The sequence below is a fragment of the Cyclopterus lumpus genome, chromosome 7 (genome assembly GCF_009769545.1).
Source record: "Cyclopterus lumpus isolate fCycLum1 chromosome 7, fCycLum1.pri, whole genome shotgun sequence".
NCBI lineage: Eukaryota > Metazoa > Chordata > Actinopteri > Perciformes > Cyclopteridae > Cyclopterus > Cyclopterus lumpus.
Genome location: NC_046972.1, coordinates 16,365,883 through 16,387,237, shown reverse-complemented (window position 1 = coordinate 16,387,237; position 21,355 = coordinate 16,365,883). Strand labels below are relative to the sequence as shown.

Sequence of the window (21,355 nt, the reverse complement as noted above, 5' to 3'; positions counted from 1 at the left end):
CATACTGTACGAAAGAGTCAATAACTAAAATATTGTCACTTTGATATAAAAGGAATTGAGTCAAATATGGATCTGTATTTTTGTCAAATATCACCTGAGCATTACACAGTCGCCAGTTTATTGCGTCTGGCATTTCAATCCAACAGTCCACAGTAAACCCCACTTTTATGAAGTGTATTAAAGTCAGTCCTTGTTGATAGTTTGGACATCCATTGAAATCATTTGATACATAGTGAAAAATGGTGTCAAATATCTTTTTTTTTTTTTTTTTTAACTTTTTGATGGGATTTCATTAGACTTTATCATTGGAGCTATATGTATCGAACAAACAGTGTAAAACATGAGTTGTTAGTGCATTGAACACCTATTCAAAGTCAGGTTGTGGGTTTATGACTGACTATTTTGAAACACATTAAATATCACTGCAAGTTGTCACACTGTTATGGCATCAGTCCAAGAACAGGTTTTATTGCCTTCCACATTTATCTCAAATGGATAAATCAGTAACCGCGTCTCGCAAGGAATAATACAAAAGGACATTGTTTTTAAACTAGCATATAAAATAATTGCATAGGAAAAAAAACTAGAAGGTCACAAGAAAATCAATATAAAAGTAACTCCCCCCCCCCCCTCCCCCCCTTCCCTCAATAGCTTCATAACGCATCATGTAAGCGGTTTGTTTGGTGGGGAAACAAACTGTCTGAATGAAACATTCTGCCGATAGTAGAGGGCACAATTGAAACATGGCTGATAAATAGTGTAGCAGATTGAGGCTGTGTTTACTGATCATGTAACTGACGTACTAAAATCCCACCACCTGTTTTATCCATAGCTCTGCTAACCTAAACACACACCTGTTGTCTCGTCACCTGCTCTTCATCCATTGATATTCACTCCATGTAACAATCTTATCTTTGGTATTGCTTGTGCACCTTTTTGCAACACACATCCTAAACATGTTTCTTTTTTTTCTCCTCCGCCTCCCATGTGCAGAAAGTCACGGCCGTCCCTCAAAAACACAGATACATAGAATAAACAGTCCCATTTCGTAGCAGTCTTCCATAGACCCGGGTCTTGACCAGGTTCATATGAAGTATTCCTTCTTTTCGCTCACAGCCTGGTTATTCTGCTCGTCATCGGGGTCCTCTCCCGGAGCCGGCTCCCCCGTTGTCCTGTAGTCTCCTTTGTTGTGGCACAGATATCGGTAAAGCAGGACGCCCAGAGCAGCTACCGTCAGCAGGATGAGGACAATAACCACTGGACAAATGAGGCAAACATGATTATTTTTTTAAAAGGCCATTTTTTAAACGAGGAGGGTTGAGAAAAGGTTGAGATTCAAGTGCGACCCGTTACCTGCTACCACTGTGTCTGCACTGGTGGGGGCTGCTGTCGTTGCCACTGAGGAGGGGAAATAAAACAAGCAGATCGGTTGGTTTTTGTTTATAAACCACTGGCGACTGATAACAGACGATGTATAAGAGTTCATTTGATTGTTCTACTTTGCAGGAGGGGAAGTAGAGCGTTTCCAGGAGGAGACTGGTTTGTGTGCCATAGATAGAAAGATTAAAAAAATTAAATTAAATATGAAAGTGTAGGAGGTTACCCTGAATCATGGTGTCTGCCTGTGTGGGAAGGGATGTTAGAAGCCCCATATCTGATGCTGCACAAAACACAAGCATGACATGAATTGATAAAACAGCACAAAGTCTAAAGATCATGATTTAGGATTCTGGTTGGCTGCAACTCGGAGATTTGAAGCCAAGTGAGTTCATATCATAAATAAAAAAATGTTACTCACCTTTTGTCGCATTTGTGTTCATGTATGTGGAGATTGTTGTCGAAGGAGCCATATCTGAATCTGGATGATTGAAAAATAAATAAAATGTGTTAAAAATGTCACAGGGCGCTATCTTCAGCACACAGTCGGCTAGTAGAGAGTTGTGTAACCGCACAAGCCGAGGAGGGGATGTGAAGTGTGGTGACACGGTAATCTGTTATTAAGGACTGGCACTGAAACAAACCTGTCAACCACTTGTTTATTCCCTCTGTGATGCAACAGCCTAATCAGAGACCACACCTGGGATTTAAATGCTCAGAGTATTTAAATTAGTAAAAGTAACAATACAACATTATAACACTCCATATGTCCTGTATTTACAATTCTACTACTGTGGAAGTACAGAAGTATTTCCAGCCATAGAGGTTGATTAATAAGAAAATTCATTGATCACTTTTTTTGGGGTAAATTTCCTGGAATATTTTGTTGTTTGGACTGTTGGTCGAACAAAACAAGACTCATGGATATTGTGATGGGCATTCATCATTGTTTTATAGAATAAATTATTGCTGCAGCCCTGATCAGCAAAAAGTATTAAAAGTAAAAAGTATACCATTAGGCTGCAGAAGGGTGCTAATCAGAGTGTTAGGTTATATAATTGGATTATTATTACTGGCATGTTATTGTATCTGGTTGAGGTGGAGCTGACCTTAAAGAAATAAAACTGTTGGGTAAATTGTCAAGGACAACAAATAACTGTATAACATAAACAACCATTTTGTATGTAAAAGCTGAATTTGCAAAGTAACTTTATCTCATCTTTCAGAGGAATGTAGTCCTGGACTGCAACCAATGATCGTCTTATCAATTGAGCTGTAGATTACTTTTTAAACGAATTGATTAATCATTTAGCACAAATTGACATCATCCAATGTCTTGTTCACTTCAAAACATATTTAGTTTACTATAAATGTAAGAAGAAAAAGAAAGAGCATCAAATGTCTAACATTTTTTGGAGAAATTCTTTGATTACGTGAGTACTTCTGATCAACTAATCGATTAACGTTTATTGTTAATCAAATGGTAGTATTAAGCATCATGCAATTAAAAGACTACAGAAAAGTATAACAACCTCAATATTTTACTCTACTAAGTATAGCACTTGTTATTTTATTTGGAAATACCTTGAAGAATCAATTGTATGATAGTACTAAAAAATAATAATGACAGACAGACATAGCTACATACATACAAGCACTTAATTAAAATTGATTTATAAAAAGGTGTACTTACTATTCATGATGATTAGTGGCAGTTGACTCACTGGCTAACTTCACCTGAAAAAAAGAAACACGTAACGTTACAATCAAGCCAATAAACATCCACTTTACTCACTAATGTTTCCGCAAACGTTGGTCAAACAATGTTCAAGAAACCATGTTGGACATTTGTGTCACTCACATGGAAATGAACCAGTCAGCCCCAATAAGACTTACTGACTGTGTAACCTTTTAAGGGAAACAACACCTCTTCGTCCCGATTAGTTTACTACACAATGTCACCTCGAAGAAGAAACAACTAACATTACGTTCAAACCGGCGTATCAGTTTCAGGGGACGTATTTCTCACACTTAACAATCAGACTTTGTTCATCACAGCTGGGCTTACCTAGCGGAGCAAATCGAAACAGCTGGCTTTAAAATCCAATTGTTTTGAAACCTCAAGTTGGAGAAAACTAATGCACGTTTGCTAACTTAAGTTTAAAATTCCAGCTGCGTGAGCGTCTGTCGAGGCGTCTGAAACGGCGTCTGTGACACAGTAAGTAGCTCTACTTTTTTCTGGCAGCACTCGTGAGTCATGCAGCACACTCTCTCGAATTCCGCCCCTCCCTTTCCGCCCTCTTTTCCGTGCCAAAGATCGTCTAAATACGAGATGTATAACTCCGAGTGGCGTATGCTAGTTAGCAAAGATATTTTTTTTGATATTTACTTTTATCATCACTGGTCCATTCTTTATCTATTAAGTCATTTTGCCCTGTGAATATATATTTATAATATATATATTTGATTTGTTTTCAATTAAAATAAAATAAAAAACGATATATATAATTTTTTTGTTAAATATATTTATATATGTATATATTGTTTTTTTATTATCATTGAACATAAAACTAAAAAAGGAAATATTCCCATTTGAGAAGCTGCAACCAATTAATGAATAAAGAATTGTTGAAATCTTTACAGCAGATACCAATTTTGGTATTCCTAGTATGGGTAAAGCATACACGTTTTGGCAAATTGATATCATTTTTTATTTACATTACATTATATGCATACAATATGTCTATATGAGACTATTTTGTGAACAGTGCTGTTTGGGAATGGGGTGTCTTGTTTTTTTACACCAAACCGGCTCAAACCAGCACTGTGCTGGTTGGCTTTCGAGTCGCACCCGACATCCTTCCTGCATGGTAAACAACCACGTTTTTCAACCCCCCTATCCAAAGCTGACATAGCCCTGTGACATCATCAGGGTTACTTTGTCAGAATTGACTAAAAGCTCCCTTCAGAGCTATAGGGGACACTAACAGTGTTTTCACAGGCAGATAAAAACAGGCCTCAAAAAAAGTATTCTATTAATAATAAGTTACAAAGGCAGTCATATGCAGCTGGACATAAGCTAAGAGGTTGCATATATATATATATATATATATATATATATATATATATATATATATATATATATATATATATATATATTAATAATGCTCAGACATAACAGAATCCAGATTTCACAGAGTACTGCCTGTTAATCAAGAAAATCTGGTGAAAAAGTGGTTTCTCTCCTGATTCTGACTACCAAAATAAAACTCCGTGTGGTTCCAATTCAGGAAGTGAGAGACACTGTGGTCACATGATTCACATCTTATGTCTCTTTCTTTGAATGAATTAAGCAACAAAAAAACCATTTTCTTTCACTGAATTAGCTCAGGAATTTCTTTCAACATTTGTTCAAATAAACGTTTAAATATTAAAGATTAATGACAGCAGAAGATAATCGTAGCTTTTATGCAAATAAATGAATACAAACTATTGCAAATTATGTTAGGTTCACAATGACAAAAAGATGAGAAATGCGGGTTGAGTGAGAGCTCATTGTTTTTGTCCCTATCATTTTAAAACCTCTATAGGCAGAGAAACAACCACAGCAATTGACAACTTAAATTCAATTTAAACAACACAGAAGGATTTATTGGGTACGCATTTCTTAATCATTTCTATATTTCAACAAATTAGTATGGGATACAAAAAAAAGTTAATTGTTCAGAATTACATATTGATTCATCTTCACAGTGCACACCTAATTAACTGATTCCAGTTTCTGAGTGAAAAAGATCAAATATACTTGCACATAATTCAAACCAAAATGGTAAATTAGTCTACAGTACATGTACATTTGTATACAGTGACCATACTGTAGTCAGTAAGAAACGTTTCTAACAATACCAACCTATTGCTGCATTTATGTTTGCTAGCATTAGCCACAATTTGCAGAACATATTGGAACCTGTGGGGAAAAAGTCAATCAATAATCTATACTTTTCAAAGAATACTTCAAATGAAACCTGGCTGTTACATAAATATGACTTTACCCATACTATGAACTGTACTTTATGTACAACTGATTTCAATAAAAGATAAATAAGAAAACTAAAACCGACAAGTCGATGCACATGTCCATCATTCCTGATATTAGAGTTGAACATTTCCTGTGCAGCTGTCGACTTCAATCTCCTCTGCTTCGCTGTTTAAAATAAACAAAGGGCAGACATGGATATATGAAGAAGATACATGGAAACAATACGACTGATAATAATGCATTAGTCATACAAACCTTGAGTCCGAATACTTTAAACCTCTGTGCTTTTTGAGTCTGGAGATGCCTGTTGTTCTGCAGAAGCATCCTGAAAAGTCATGTGAAATATGAGTCATGCCAAAAACACAATAGTGAATAGAGATCTGTGTGACCATTCCTCAGCTCACTAAATGACAAACCTTGAGAGGAAGGCTCAGGTCCTTATTGTCAGAGTGTAACCCAGAAACGTCACCATTCTCCACTCCGTTTGGTTTTGGGGTGTGGAGCTCCACTGGGCTGTCTTCTCTCTCTTCAATGTGCAGCCGGCCATCGTCTGCTGCAGACAACTGAAGCTCCAAGCTCTCTGAATCACCTGAGTTGTTCAGCAGTTCAGAGCTGCTCTCACTTGGTGGAGCTTTCTCACCATCTGCGGGAGGCTGAGGCTCAGACCCCTCTTCTTTCGTGCCCTTCTCCTCTTCCACATCATTGCTGTCTTCTCCAGACTTCCGCTCATTTCCAGCTGCAGCGTCTTCTTGTGCAGGACAACTGGGGATCTCACTGTGGTTGGACTCTGAGTCAGGTCCGTGGACTCAGAAGGGGGATATTCCGAAAGGGACCGATTGCGGTGAGACTCCGATGGTGCTGCTCTGTCTGGACAAAGTGCTGTGGCGAGGCTTGTCCGGGGACCTGAAACTAAACCTCGGACCAGGTCTAGGGACTATAGCTCTTGTGAAACTCAGAAAAGCTGGATTTCCAGACCTTAGGGGACATCAGACTTCGTCTCTTCAGGGAGCCATACCTGAAATATTTTGAGATAAAAAGCAAGACAATTATTTGAATATTTTGCTTTCTATCCCTAAATTCAGACATTGACTAATTAAAAATATTAATCGCAAACAAAATCTATCGGAAAGCACTTTGTCTCTCAAACTAATATTGCAGCTTTGGGCCCAAAATGTAGTTTGACCCCAAAACTATGTTAAATATTGGCATTAAATGTCTTTTGGAGCTGCACAAATCAGACCTGTTAAGCATCAGTAGTTTGTGATGCTGAGAAGAGACTGTGTATGTTTTTGAGAAGTTTAGCAGAGCTTCAGTTGTCATGAGAAGATGATATCACTTTTTGGTGAACTATTGTCATCCAAAAGGTTACATTTCCAAGATAAAAAGAACAACTCACCTTTGCATTCCCTTCAAAGCAAACATTTTTGTCCGGATGCTGAGCCTTCAGCTCCTTAATCACATTCTGTAGATCAAGGTTGAGCTGAAAGAGGACATAACTGGTCAAACAAAACAAAACAAATAACACAACAATGTGTATTATTAGCCTACTGACTTAAGAAAAACATACTGCGCTCGTTTCCTTATAGAAGATGTCTCTTAAATTGGATAGAGCTGAGAAGACTGTCACAAAGCACCCAATACGGCTGAGAAAGAAAAATAAAACCATAAAGTAAAACATGTGTAGACCCTTACATTTCATATAATGATACAAAAATAATTCTAGCAAACCTTTCAAAGAGCATGGGCAGCTCTTCTTTTAACTCAGTGTTGATCCCTTCATAGACACTTTTGGCAGCATGCATCTCTTCTATTGCCTACAGAGTGAGAATGTAAGTACATGAAGGTTGAAATGCACAGTTAAAAAAAGACATATGCATGACATTATCAATAACCTTGTTGATCTTGACATCATCCCTCTTCTTAGCAGTCTGCAGTGCCTCCAGGTGGTGAAGGGAAGAGTCGTAGTCGACCAATTTTCTTCCCCTCTTGGCAACTTTCTCCTACAGATTGGAAAAGATTGGCAAATCGCAGACTATTAAAACATACTGTCGCATGCAGTAGATATCCAATTAAGATGTAGTATGTTATAACATTGCACCTATAACTTTGACGCTCTTGCTCATATGTCAGCTACTCAAAGGATTGTGGGTCAGAATGGACAGAAAAGCATGCAAGCTTGCATACTGCAAAATATCACCAGATGTAGCACATCCTGGTTGTTTTGGCATAGACATACTTTGAATTGGGACATAATAAATAGTATGGTAGTATGGGTATTGGAAAGCACAGATGGTGAGTGAGTGTGTGTGTGTGTGTGTGTGTGTGTGTGTGTGTGTGTGTGTGTGTGTGTGTGTGTGTGTGTGTGTGTGTGTGTGTGTGTGTGTGTACTTGTGTGTCTTTGTAGGGTTTTGCGTGTTTGCTCTCAGGCCTTTTGTCTGTCTGTGTATTCACTTCTGTTTGCTTGCTTGCATGCTTGCTTCCTCTAGTCTTACCCTGACATCTGGGAATTGGCTCACGTAGGACTCCATGGTGCGTACGGCCTGATCTGATAGCTTCACCTCAAAGTCATTCCACAGGAGGTCCTCCCCCTTATTAGGAGGCACAGCATAAATATTTCATTAAATATGTATGAAGAGAGGGAGAAAGAAGGGGTTGTGGTCCTTCTACTTTGGGACTTGTAAAACACAAATGTGCAGTGGCAGAGCTGTAGTTCGTCACTGATAATCGTACTGACCTCTACAATGGCTCCTAAATCTTCCTCTCCAGCCCAGTCAGTTTCATAAGCATCATACAGAGACTGGGAAAGGCGTCTTGAAGCTTCACGCATGTCTGTAAAAAGCAGACTGGTCCATGTGAGAGCTGCAGAGGACACACATCTACAACATTTACAAAGCGAAAAGCATTTCCACCTCGAACCTGAATTGATGTAGTTCCTCAGGTCCTTGTACATCCGGTTCCCATCAGTCTGCAAATAGACAAGAGGTTTGCAAAATTGTCTTTCATTGTGTTTGATTCTCTGAGTATAAATCATCTCAATGTTAACATACACAGTAGAGAAAGCAGTGAAAATATATTTGTGTTAAACCGACAGGATTACCTGCTGGTCATTGAACTGTTGGAGAAAATATTCAAAATGGTCATCTCTGCTCTCCACTGTACTTCCCCAACGTTTGCAGTACCTGGAGAAAAGCACGTACCTCAAAGCAACAGCTACCGCATGGTAACAAAGTGTTTCCTCGTGCAGACTGTTACTTTCTTGCTTCTGCTCAGCTGTCTTTGGACTTTTTTAGCAAAGTCACCAGTGCTGCCTTTTGGACTGGTGCTCTCGGACATATTTTGACTGGACTTTATTTATTCCTGAACCATGAAAGGAAACAGAGAAGAAGACCTGTCATTTGGATTCACATATTTAACCAAATTAAGACTTTACATTACCCCCTCTCCGACCCTTCAGAGACTTCTTGCATATTGAACACATCAACACCACCCACTATTTGGTTTAATGTAAAACAACATACCTGCACAATTTACAGAGTTATATTTAAATTAGTACCAATACTATAGGAGTCGCTAGTACAAGTGGTAGTACTAACACATGCATAATAATATTGAAATCACAATATGATATTGTATTACTACATATTATTATTGCATATGCTATATCATGGCTTCTTTCTGTTTCTATTAAAGATATTTTCATATTGTTAGTGTGTAGTGTGTATATTACTTATACTACCACAGGTAACACGACTATACATAGTATTACTACTGGATTTCATTCATACAATTATTTGTTATAGTCCTAGATATTGTGAGAAATGCCTGCAGGTTTGTTAATGCTATCACTCCACTCCACTCTATGAGTCTACCTCTGTGCTGCTGTAATGCTTGACTCTTATGGGTTTTTCATAGGAATATTTATAAGAGTATTTAAACTTAATGATATCAGATGAGGTGGAAAAATGGGGAGAGTGAGGCATATGTGAATAATCTCTTTATATTCACCTCAGTGAGCAAAGTAGCAAGATAAGTCCTCATGTTGCTGGAGCTCTGGAGTATTCAGATCCTTTACTCAAGTTAAAGTACCACAATATAAGAATACTCCATTACAAGTAATACAAAGTCCTGCATTCAAACCTTTACTACAATATAATTTGGTTTTAAGTATGCAGCAGAATTTCAAAGTTGTATTATATATGTTACGTTACTTCACCTTTAATAATTAATGCATGTATCTGTGTAGCAGTAGTTACTTTTAAGATTAGGATTTTCATTAAGAAAACACATGATAATCTCATAAAATAGGATATATTGTTACAGAGTATACTATCTAAAAGTATATAGTCATTCAAATGAGCTCTACCATGACCAACTACAATAAACAATATAATGCTGTTAACACATCAATGCATAGGTAGTAATGCAGCATTATTGTATTTAATATTATGACAACAGCTCAAGTAACACTTTTAATGCATGGCTTTTAATTTGACTTTTAATGGAGTATTTTTACAGTAAGGTATTAATACTTTTACTTCTGAATACTACTAGCATTACTGAGTAGTATAAAGTAGTAGAAAATGTAAACCTCTGCCATTAAATGTAGGAGTGACGGAACAAATAAATTAAACCAAATAAAAACCGAAATATAAATGTATGTCACATTTTATGAATAAATCAATGCCCACATTTATTTTTTATATTGTTTTTGGTACATTTGATGGCATGTTCATTTAATTATATGTTGGTATCCTTAATATTCAGTGACCCATTAATGCTCTCTCTGCCTTAGCTGTGGAACCGCATTAATCCTCTCATAACTACAATACCCAGAGTTCCCCGCGGCCAAGCCGCCTGCCAGGATTATAAAGGCAGCGGTGAACTTTAGTCAGTGTTTATATTTCTGTTGGTGTGGGAGGAGTGGCCCGATGATACAATCCGATCAGATTCCAGCTCTGCTTGCCGACCTGCAGGACATGATCATGGGGAGCACGCTGGTCAAATGCGCGGCCACCGACCTGGGCATCCAGTGGGCCGGCTGGGCTCTGGCTGCAGCCTTCAGAACCGAGAAGTTTTATGATTTGGCAGGTAATGAACACAAAAACTACTTTTCACGTTGTGCAGCCTGACTTCAGGACAGTTGACGTGGTGTAAACTCGACGCGACAGATAATCCCATTCAAGCGGGCTCTGTGTAGGCTACTTATTATAATTAAATTCAGTTGTGTGAATTGTTATTTAATTTAAAACTGTAACCATTATGAAACCTGTGTTATCTAAAGCAGCCTTGTTGTGAAACAGCCAGAGAGCTCCTCCTCCATGTTAAGAAGCGGCATGCAGATCCAATCAGCTCCACTTAACTGGTCCTGTGTCACTGCAGGGGCGTGGCGAGAGATCATGGGGCCCTCTTTTTAAAACATAAAGGGGGCCTCAATTAATATAGTTTTGTTGTGGGGCGCAATTAAGAATGGACTCAGCCTGTCCCCCACTAGTGATTACTGGTACCTGGTCTCACTTTTGCATTGGTAAAACCTCCAGTTCAAACAAGTAAGAATTACTCTGATTCAATTCTTAGTTTATTAATAATGTCCTCGAGAGCATTGGTCCCCAAACGTTTTCATGTCAAAGACCCCATTTTATGAAAATATTTCCCGCTTTGAAAACCACCTCTCTAGAGCTAACACCAGAACCATTTTTTTTCAAGAAAAAAATGTCTCAGTTTTTAGGATTTTTTGCTTTTTTCTTATGCAACAGTAAACTGAATATCTTTGGGTTTTGAACAGTTGGTGGGATCAAAGAAGCAGTGACAGAGCATATTGTGATTAACATGTTTCCCCATTCTGACATCTTATAGATTTAGCCGATTAATCCATAGTGAAAAAATGATTAATAGAATCTGTCGTCATAGTCCTAGTTTTCAGTTTTTAAGAAGGTGATTCTTGACAAGTTCTCAGCTTAAAAAGTTAAGCGTACGAACAATGACGAAGTTAGAGGTGACTGCAGGCTGACAACCAGATAATTATTAATTCATTTGTTACATATTGAACAAACAGTGCAGCTTACCTGTCGACAACAATGACTGATTTCTTTGTAACTTCCCAAGTGGATCACTTCGACACTTGTCTTTGACTCGTCCTCTTCTTGTTCTCCACTCTGCGCCGTGCTCCCGGATATTTTACCCTTGAACTTTGGAACCAATTGTCTGCAGTATCCTGGGTAAAAGATTTATTGAACACGCCTTACTGTGCAACAAGTAGAGCCATCCGCCATGCCCCGACCGCCCTGAGTCTGCAGCTTGTCTCTCTCTCTCTTTTCTTTCAGGATCTGGCACATTTATACTACTTGCCCACCTGAGTCGTGTCTGGGGAGGAGCCAGTCATGTTCGCCAGAAGGTGCAAACTGGGTTGGTGACAGCATGGGGACTACGGTAAGTAAGGCAGCGTTGACCACACAGTGTCACCCCGTTGAATAAAACTCAAACCGTCATTAACACCTACACAGTTTGGTTACGGAGGGTCCTTGGCGAGTTCAGAGAAGGAACTAATGAACGTGAAACCTTAACGTCAGGTTAATGAATAATGCCGTTGGTTAATGTGAATGGACATTAACCATGTCCTCTATGCAGGCTGGGGACATTCCTCTTCATGCGGATCTTGAAGGACGGTCATGATCGCAGGTTCAACAATGTCAGAGACAGCCCGGGGACTTTCTTTATATATTGGACCGTTCAAGGTACTTGTGATGCAGATGCGTTCCTCTCATTGCCATCGTCCTGAACCAACTCGGCACCCAAGTTGCCTTGTATAAATCACTGTCTAGTTTCTAGCTCTTAGTATGATTGTGTTCTATAAAAGAGCAGTCTGTAAGTTGAATGCATTTAGTTAATGGTGATATTAAGGCATGGCTAGAATGGAAGATTATTTCATTTTTTTCCCCATTTCTCTCAGCCTTGTGGGTATTTATGACCCTCCTGCCCACCCTCATGCTGAACAGCGAGAAGCGGGACGTGCCTCTGGGAACGAGGGACTACATCGGCTGGACTGTATGGGGCCTCGGCTTTGCTACTGAAGCTATTGCTGACCAACAGAAATGGCTTTTCAAGCGTGACCCAGATAATACTGTAAGTTAATAGACGGGGTGTTGTGCAACCCTTAATGCACCATTCACTGTGTGTAAACGGTGGTCACATTTATTTTTGTGGCTCCAGGGGAAATTCATCCAGAGTGGACTATGGGCTTACAGCCGACATCCAAACTATTTTGGGGAGATCCTGCAGTGGTCGGGGCTCTGGCTCTCAGCCTCGTCAGTGATGGAGGGTCCCCAGTACCTGAGTGTGGTGTCGCCTCTCTTCCTCTGGTTCCTGCTACGCTTCGTCAGCGGCATCCCCATCCTGGAGAAGCAGGCCCTGAGGAAGTGGGGATCGGACCCAGGCTTCCAGGACTACATTAAGAACACGCCTCTTCTGTGGCCATGGCCTAAATTTTGATGTTACATTTTTTTCAACTGTTGTACCAATAAATGCCTCAAACAGAACATACTGTATAGACACATTTGTCAAAGTGTCCTGTTATTTTGTAAAATAAACTCAGACCTCACCTTTATGCAACAGCCTTCTTCTGCGTAAGATTTTTGTAAAACGCTACGTTTTAGTTTTACAGGTTGAGCATATCGCCAATGAGATGGCTGTTAAGATTCACATGTGAGTTGTTAGAATAACAATGGTGTCTTAAACTGGTCATTTTGCAGGTGTGAAGGCCATCTGTCAAACTGGAACCAGCAAGTTCCCTGTATGTTTCATCAAAAACCTGGTTACACCCTCCAACTTTTGGATTGAGGAAGCTAGGGAACAGCACAAAGCATTTGACAAAAGGCACACAAGACATTTTTGTAAAGGTAAGAAATGTATTTTAAAAGTTCCATGAATTTTAGAGCATGTACAACATTTGTGCCAATAGTTAATCAAATAATGCAAAATAATTGCCTTTTGCATGGGATTGCTCATAGGCATCCACCCAGAGTACAGATATTACACAGAGCGATAAACAGAGAAGCAAAAGTAGAGATTATAGCCTGTGACATAAACCAGTAAATAATCTTGATGATCACTGGCAGTGCGAAACACAACTCCTGCAGGGGAATATATTAAAATGTCCCTCTTCAAGAGATTAATGCCAATTAACAAAATCCTCACACTCAGTCAAGCTTGCAGAAGATCCATACTAACGTCTTATAACTTGTCAGATGAAAAGGAAAGGGCGAGCAAGCTTGTAAACATTTACAATTCTCTGGAGGATGAAGACAAAACAAAATGGATTACAAACATGTTAAAAAAATGTTACTAGCAGTCACACATTCAATTACAACCTGGAATGAAATGCTTGAGAATTAGTTATTCAACTTCTGAGTGACACATGAGCTGAAAAACTGTCTAAAGAAATCACTGAATTTAGAACCAGGTCACAATAAAACTGTGCATATACAGTACATATTTTCACCTACAAACATATTTCTCAAAAATAGTATTTAACAGTACATTCCCATGTGTGAAGAGGTGAAAGTAGAATGTCTTGTTAAACATTTAACTCTAAAAACACACAAGTGTGCATAGATAGGAAAAAAAAGTTATCCTTTTACAAACACATAAAATCACCAAAATAAAACTCTATTGAAAACACTAAAAATGATTATAGGAGACTGGCGGTGTTTATAGCAATTTTGAAAGCGGTACCATAATACATGTTCTGCATAAATGTAAATGTATTGGTTGTTATTGTATCAAGAAAAGGTTTGTCGCTGCTTTGGATTATTTCAGGAGTGGAGAAGCAAAGAATTTTCCTTGACGAGAAACTCCGACTGCTGATTTGCTCTTGCTCCCAAATCTGCAACAAAGAGTTCACATAGTGGCAGTTAATTGAATTAAGAGCAGATAATATCAGTCAATGAAGGATGATGAGATATTGTACAGTAGATTAATGTTCAAATGAGTCAGCTTTTATCTAAATTTGAAAATACGTTTTTTAAATCAGCAGCACACAACAGTTGTTCTAGAGGTACTTGTAAGATCATTGGCCCTCATGCAAGAACAAGTTAGACTCATTAGTAGTTTATATAATAAAGGATTGATACTTGACGTCCGTGTATTTATACAATATATTGGGCTCGTACAAGTCTACCACGTCAAATTCAGTAAACACTCCGCACATCAGATAACTGTGTAAATGAACATCAGATAACTGTGTAAATGAACAGCGTAAACAGGATGAATGATACACATGTGTTCATGAGAATTGTATATTAGCATTACTAAGTTTATAATCTTTAACAGTGTCATCAGTAGAATTAAGGGACCTGTTAAAGCGAAGAAATTGGGAAAACATTGGTGTGCTGTTAATGACACGTCACCTGAGAGTTCTTGCATGAGGCCCGTTAAATATGGAAGACACTGTGCAGAAGGGGCGTGTGCTTGTGTGCTTACCTTGGTGTCAGAGAGGACTTCATGCGCTGAGACAAGGAGCTGGAGGAGGGAGTTTTATTGAGCTGGTGCTCTGGAGTAGTCAGAGGTCCCAGCATGCTCACTGCAACAGTACAAATATTACAATGATATATCAAAAAGCAAACAACTGTGCACAGACTCCCATGGAACAACGGCAGGAAAAAAAAAAACACACAAAGTCTAGTGAGCTCGTACTTCTCTCGGGGGTGGCATAGCAGTTTGAATTCTCGATAATTAGGTGATCCAAGTTAGGCGCATAGCTTTCTGCCATCAAAAACTGGCCCCAGTAATCCGCCGGCAGAGCCAACAGACGCTCCACAACCTGAACAGAGAAAGAGAGATTAGCAAGAATGCAAAAGATCAGGGATATTTCAGCGAGTTGCCTCATCCTCTTCCAACAGTGCTGAGCCGAATGCGTGTGTAATTGCCCTGGGCAAGACAGAGGGGGATTACTGAAAGAGTTTAGCGCATTGTGATGATGTTCTGAAGTGTAGGATTATATAGTATTTAGCATTTTGGTGGTCTCTGTATGTTGTTGTAGGTCACTCACTTATGAAGGTGGGTTACAGGTAGGTTTTTGCTAATTAGTGTGACGATAAATAATCACAATAATTAGTTTTAATGTCTGTAAAAACTATCCGTAAAAGAAATATATTAAAATCTCATCTAGACTTTGACAGAAAGTAAGATATGATAATGCATTTTTTTTCTTCTTTATTGTATTTGCTGTTGGCATAGTTTTAACAAGTGGGCATTCAATTAATTTACATTCTGTAATTAGCTCACTAATCTAATTGATTATTGTCAGTTGCAGAGTCCAGAATGCCTGCATTGCATTCAACTGCAGGAAACTGTGCATGTGTGTACAGCCACAGTGAGCCGTTAGATTAAGAGCTGCAGGGTGACTAACTCCCTTTTCCAAGCTTACAGCATGACATCAGACAGCGGTTGCTCATGACATGATGGAAAAAGGGCAGTTATTGGCTGGCTTCTTTATCAAAACAAAGTGTGTTTGTTAGCTGAACGGTTAACAGAAATACCAGTTGGATTTCTGACAAGAAGCTACTTTATAACAAGTGTGTGCTGCCCCCAGGATTCTGGGACATGTAGCACTGAATCACACTGCCTGTTACAATCAGAACATCAAAGTTCTACATTAGTATACGAGTAAAGAAGAAAATAGAGAAACATGATGTGCCATAGCCATGCATCAATGAGGCTTACCCCGGGTTGTCGTTTGGTATCCTGTAGGATTGTCATCGGATCAGGGTTGGGAACTGCATGACCCACAATAGTTGGTCCAAACACTCGAGCCAAGTTACTGATGTTCATCTTTGTGTCCAAACTGACAGCAACTCTGGAAGATTTTATTAGATTCAATTATGTCTCTATACAAAATTTAAAGTGTATCTTAGGTTAAATCAGGGGTAGGCAACCGTAGGCATGTGCTGGCTTAACCAACAGCAGCAAGTGTGCAAGAGAGTTTTTTGGAAATACTGAAGAGCCGTCTCATTGGCATGCCAGAGTCTTTCACAGCCACTGGAAGTTGCGCAGCATGTTATTTCCATTCCTCAAAAAGCGTCTGATTGGCTAGTACTTGTTGCCTTCTTCGCGAAATTGTTACGTTTAGGAAGGATGGTAGGGTTAATGATTTCAACTTCGGCGTGGATGTTTTCATAAGGATGACAGCCTTCTTGTGTAGCGCTCCAATATGTAGCGCTCACAATGTCCTAATGATGGGAGAACATTTTTCTTAACAAAATAAGCTATGCACAATTTTTATGTGGTGACATAATGGGAATGTTGAAATAGCACACGATTATCAAGAACATTTTTAAATGGCACTATAAATCAAAAAGGTTTCAGAGCCCTGGGTTAAAAAAAAAAGAGAATTTACTTGTGTAAAAGTTAGATAATGATGACGCACATCTTTGCCAAAAGCATTTCAACCCAATTAAGTTCAGTTAAATAATTTTTTTTTTTGGTAAAGGTCATTTACAGAGAGGCTTTTATGAATTTTAGCAAATTTCAGCAATGAATTTGTCACAGAAATATACACGGTATCAAAGCACAAGCAATGCTTTTGTTAACAGATGCATTATATATTAGATATGCATAGCTCTAATGAGGTATATTAGTATTATATTTAGTACCAACCGTTGAAGGTGAAGGACTAAGAAAGCCAGCGTGTCCCTGTTGGGCTGTGGCAGATCACTGATGGTTTGGTACATCAGAGCTATGCTGTTGTCATCGTCTGAAACCTCTGAAAGGGAATCAATAAAACAGTTTTGTTAGCAGAGAGGGAGGCCGTATGGATTAAATAACTTGAAAGCAAATGTATTAGTCCAGAAAAAAAGGGTAAATCTCTCCTTTGTTCCAAGCAAATTCATGCCTGAGGTTTCCATCACTTCTCAAAATAAATGGGGAAAAGAATTTAAAAAGTGGCACGTGTGTTAAATTTCAGCCATTCTTGTTTTCCTCAGAATCCCTTTACAACAGAAAAATCTACTAACAGCATTTTTTTTTCTAACCCAAGTCTCACACACACATACCGGCTGCCTCCATAAAAGTGCGGTTGAGGCGGAAGGTGAGAAGAGGCTCCTTGAGGTTCCTCAGGAAGTCCTTGAGGAGGCCAGTGACGGCATTGATGTCGTCCACCTTGCTGAGCACGGGAACGGTTTTGCTGCGTAGAAACTTCTCCTTTAGGTCCTTCACTGTGCGATCCGCACCGGACAGGCGGTAGAGACCAGCCTGAGAAGAAGAAATAGAATAAAACTATTAAAGATCATCATTCTGGAAAGAGGCTCTTCCAGTTTTTGAGCCAAGTTAATTGACTCCTTGCTGTAGCTTTGTACCGAGAGCAAAGTGTGGTATCAATCTTGAGAAAGTGAGACAAATAGAAAGAAGAGATCATCAGCAGCCAGAAAGCAATCAAGACATTTGGAGCAATTGGAAATGTAATCTCTCAGGAACAAATTGTAAAATCTTAATTACAGCCCTCTGTAGCAGCTTGCGGGAAAGACATTAAAATTAACTACTGGGGTGTAAAGCTTTACTAACTTCCACATTTTCTCATGGTTTTAGGACAGGGAAACCCCACTCACCTCATGCAGGCCCCTCTGCTCGATCTCACTAACACAGTGGACTACGAGAAGTGGAATCATGGGTGATGTGTTAGACACGTAGTCTGCCAGCACACCCTGGGAACATATGAGAGAGAGTGGGTAACCGGTCAGCACTGGCATAAAATTCCAGAGTGGAAGTAAACAAGCGAGAAATCAGTGAAACATTTTCTTACACACCTCGCCAATTTTGATTGGTGTGGCGCCCAAGTTGGGGATGCATGGAAGAGGGCAGCGCTCGCGACACTCGGGGTGAGAGACCACCCTGCAGTCGCGGCACTTCAGTGAAATCTTGCCAAACTTGATCCTTTTGCCACAAGGTACGCACGATTCCGGTTTAATGACCTATAGAAAGAAGACAGTTAGTTAGAATGCGGGTAAAGCTTGGTATTACACTTGGTTTAGGCAAATAAACTCAAATAAATGCACTACATAATCATGTTTCTTTGCAGACATCACAGTGTATAAGGAGTAGATGATAACAAGCTTCAGTGCCAAGTTTGATCAAACTTATTGGTTTAAGCCAAAAGTGCTAGAATGTGTTTTTCTAGTCTGATTAAATGGCATTCGTACAGTTTTGGAGACAAACTCATGAAGACGGACACCGCCGTGGCTCTGCGGAGTGCTGGGCGCCACTTTTCTCTCTCCCTCTGGTTTGCCAGGCTGCTTAAAGAGATCCTCAGACTTGACCGATTCAGATTCCCACTCCATGGCAGCTGAGCAAGAGATAGAAAATAAATACAAACATGTTACCTGCCATGACCACTGCGGTTACGAAAAGATTCACTGTTAAATAACTGCTGCATATTTGTATTCAAGACACCCATAAAAAATAATGAGAATTTTGCAAATAATAGTACGAGTGATCTCTTTTGATTAAACAACATTTATATGTTGGCTGCAGCACAACAGGGCCCTGTACGGTAGATAGTTTGGTGAATGTAAGCTTAGATTTCTCTGTTCTTCTAAAATGGCTTGAAATGTAAAGCATGCCATTAATGGATTCTATCCAAGATTAACAAAATAATTTCCGGCAGAGTGAAGACAACATTATCAGCAAAAAATAACAGTATAATTGTCCCAAGCAAATTATTTGTATCAAGTTGTGTTCGAAGAATCAAGTTAGGTGGATAAAAATAAAGACGGTCATTTAAACTGGCTCACAATATATTAGCCTGAATTAGTTGAGCCACATATGAAGAACGGGGCTCATAAACCAAGCGTACTCCTGTTATAACAAGAACCGTACCAGTCTTTCTCCTGCTGCGAGTCCAATAAGGAACACTCTCAATGGTAGAAATGGCCTCAACAGGTCCTCCATTTGCAGGGACAGTCACGGTGGTCTTTGTCACCAGAGTCTCATTTCCCTGTCACAAATGAATAAAAAAACAGTAAGAACAACATACAAGCAGACTATGTAAGGGCCCAACAGTATAACGTTTTAAGAGCTGGTTACAGACTTGCAACAAAACATTTTCCCTACCCGCTCTAAAATTCTGCCTGTTGATCGAGAGCGTTTGGAGGCAACTGGGGGACCATCTACATGATTTCTCGAGGAGCGCTGAAATTAAGAAGGCAGACATGACATCTGTATATCCAGTGAACATGAAGCCAATCTTCCAAGCAAAAATGTTTAAAGAGAAATGGTGCTCATGCACTTATCATACCCGTTTCTCTCTTTTCTTGAGTCGCACTGTCCTCACATTGGAAGAGTCCCAGTCCTGCCACAGATCAAGTACATAAGAATCAATGATACTGTATATGATGTAAATGCAACTCTACATGATTCTAAAAAAAGGGAAGCACTTACAAGGGAGTCGTCAGTTTTGTCGTAGCTGATATCTGACAAGATGGAGGCGGACTCATCTATCCTAGTCAGTCTATCAGGAGCATCAGAAGTATGTGTCAAGCCAGTCAGAAGCATTTCCCACACAGTTTATTTACACTTCCCACACATTTTTGAAAATTGTTTGCATTTGTAATTTTATCTTTAAAAAATGGAAATACATTTGAAAGTTCAGAGCGGAGTAAATGTGTGCATTTCTGTGATAAATAGATGGGAGAGTAATCGAACAAGAAACTTGTAGTCGGTATTTTACCATTATGGCTCCAGCAACAGATAACAGGGCATATTACCTTCGGCTGGTGTTCAGGCTGACTGCTGCCTGGCAGTTTGTGTTCAGGAAGGCAAGAGCTGAGCGCTGCTCTGCACTCAGCTTGATGCTGTTGGAGGATCCCTCACTTGTCAGGAGGTCCCGGATCAACTGAATTTGACGGTCCTGTAATATAGAAATGCAGGCAAGGCACAAATGAGACTCCTCGTACCAGGTGAATTAACAGCAGACTAAATCAACATATATACATCAGCAAACAAGGGTCTGCATTTGATCCAACATACCAACTTCTCACAGTCAGCCTCAGCCTTCTGTCTGCGCCTGATCTCGACATCCACTTGGTTGCGAGCATGTTTCAGTTTGACCTCCAAAGCTCCCCTCTCCGTCTCTGCTTTGGTAAGCACCTCTTTGCAAGAGCCCAGGTCTTGCTCTGCCCTCAGCCATTTGCGACGACAGTCATCAAAGTTGTGTGCCAGTTGGATGAAGTCTGGGAAAGAGGGCGCACATATTACTGTGACAGACATCTGTGCCGGAACCTATGTCTCAAATGATAGACATGTAAGATAAACCCAAGGATTATAAAGAACATACTGGGTTCAATATTCTCGTTGAGAAGGTCAACTTGCGTCCTCAACTGATCATATAAACTCTGGAGGCTGTGCACAGCAGGCTGCATGATGGTCTATATCTGGAGGCCCTGCAAATAGAGACATTACGTAGTTAATTCATATAAACAGCGGTTCATGACTCATTTTCCACGTAGCAAGACAACTGGCAAATGTTAAGAGGACATGGCAATTATTCTCAAACACAATGGCAACGATAACAATGCGTACAAATATAAGCCGCGTTGTAAGCTACCCAGAGGCTCATTTAAATACCATGCGGTATTCCTCCTTGCCAATGCGTTTAGTTTAGCGGTTTCTTTTGTTTCTGTTCAAGCTAGCGTTAGTTCAGAGTTTCCAACTGTAACGTTATTACTTGGAAAAAACAACATGGCGGTTATTTTAGCTCACATGTTAGCAAAGATTAGCTGGCAACAGTTACCTACCGTTTCCTTACTGGAGAAAAAAAACTGTCGGTGGTGTTTAACGCCTAAATCTTCTTTTTCGTTTTTAACGACTACCTTGTCGTACCTTCGTCCACATCCTTCCGCAGACACAACTACAATGAGCGCGTTGCATTTCAAATTTCGCCGCTAGCCAATGAGC

The 21,355-nt window shown here is 39.5% G+C and overlaps 3 protein-coding genes across 3 annotated transcripts; 1 reads left to right on the top strand and 2 right to left on the bottom strand.

The window, feature by feature from the left end:
- Positions 1 to 5,083: 5,083 nt before the first annotated feature.
- bin2a (bridging integrator 2a) lies at positions 5,084 to 11,813 on the bottom strand. The gene is given in 15 exon segments (XM_034538388.1): positions 5,084 to 5,581; positions 5,672 to 5,741; positions 5,833 to 6,348; positions 6,350 to 6,431; positions 6,813 to 6,841; positions 6,843 to 6,896; positions 6,984 to 7,059; positions 7,145 to 7,230; positions 7,309 to 7,416; positions 7,909 to 8,004; positions 8,151 to 8,245; positions 8,333 to 8,381; positions 8,514 to 8,597; positions 8,669 to 8,773; positions 11,479 to 11,813. Coding segments are annotated over 13 exon segments (1,410 nt in total). The 5' UTR covers positions 8,750 to 8,773; positions 11,479 to 11,813; the 3' UTR covers positions 5,084 to 5,581; positions 5,672 to 5,687.
- si:ch211-210c8.6 lies at positions 10,288 to 12,948 on the top strand. Its single transcript, XM_034538387.1, has 5 exons — positions 10,288 to 10,504; positions 11,737 to 11,842; positions 12,041 to 12,147; positions 12,363 to 12,535; positions 12,623 to 12,948. Exons 1-5 carry the CDS (start codon positions 10,345 to 10,347, stop codon positions 12,899 to 12,901), a joined length of 825 nt encoding a protein of 274 aa, XP_034394278.1. The 5' UTR covers positions 10,288 to 10,344; the 3' UTR covers positions 12,902 to 12,948.
- A 357-nt stretch (positions 12,949 to 13,305) lies between these two features.
- Positions 13,306 to 21,347, bottom strand: racgap1 (Rac GTPase activating protein 1). Its single transcript, XM_034537276.1, has 17 exons — positions 21,196 to 21,347; positions 20,736 to 20,841; positions 20,429 to 20,631; positions 20,167 to 20,309; positions 19,841 to 19,910; positions 19,698 to 19,751; positions 19,514 to 19,591; positions 19,280 to 19,397; positions 18,604 to 18,746; positions 18,211 to 18,375; positions 18,013 to 18,108; positions 17,461 to 17,659; positions 17,066 to 17,171; positions 16,133 to 16,265; positions 15,104 to 15,230; positions 14,891 to 14,990; positions 13,306 to 14,294 (listed from the first exon to the last, which is right to left on the bottom strand). The coding sequence occupies exons 2-17, from the start codon at positions 20,818 to 20,820 to the stop codon at positions 14,219 to 14,221; spliced, it is 1,896 nt and encodes a 631-aa protein (XP_034393167.1). The 5' UTR covers positions 20,821 to 20,841; positions 21,196 to 21,347; the 3' UTR covers positions 13,306 to 14,218.
- Between the last annotated feature and the right edge of the window lie 8 nt (positions 21,348 to 21,355).

Excerpts from the sequence above, each read along its gene's own strand:
- si:ch211-210c8.6 (XM_034538387.1), top strand. The coding sequence starts at position 10,345 with ATGATACAATCCGATCAGATTCCAGCTCTGCTTGCCGACCTGCAGGAC. Across the intron at positions 10,505-11,736 it reads GAAGTTTTATGATTTGGCAG|GATCTGGCACATTTATACTA; the intron begins GTAATGAACACA and ends CTTTTCTTTCAG. Across the intron at positions 12,536-12,622 it reads AGCGTGACCCAGATAATACT|GGGAAATTCATCCAGAGTGG; the intron begins GTAAGTTAATAG and ends TTGTGGCTCCAG.
- racgap1 (XM_034537276.1), bottom strand. The coding sequence starts at position 20,820 with ATGCAGCCTGCTGTGCACAGCCTCCAGAGTTTATATGATCAGTTGAGG. Across the intron at positions 20,632-20,735 it reads CAACGAGAATATTGAACCCA|ACTTCATCCAACTGGCACAC; the intron begins GTATGTTCTTTA and ends CCTCTTTCCCAG. Across the intron at positions 15,231-16,132 it reads ATACCAAACGACAACCCGGG|GTTGTGGAGCGTCTGTTGGC; the intron begins GTAAGCCTCATT and ends TTCTCTGTTCAG.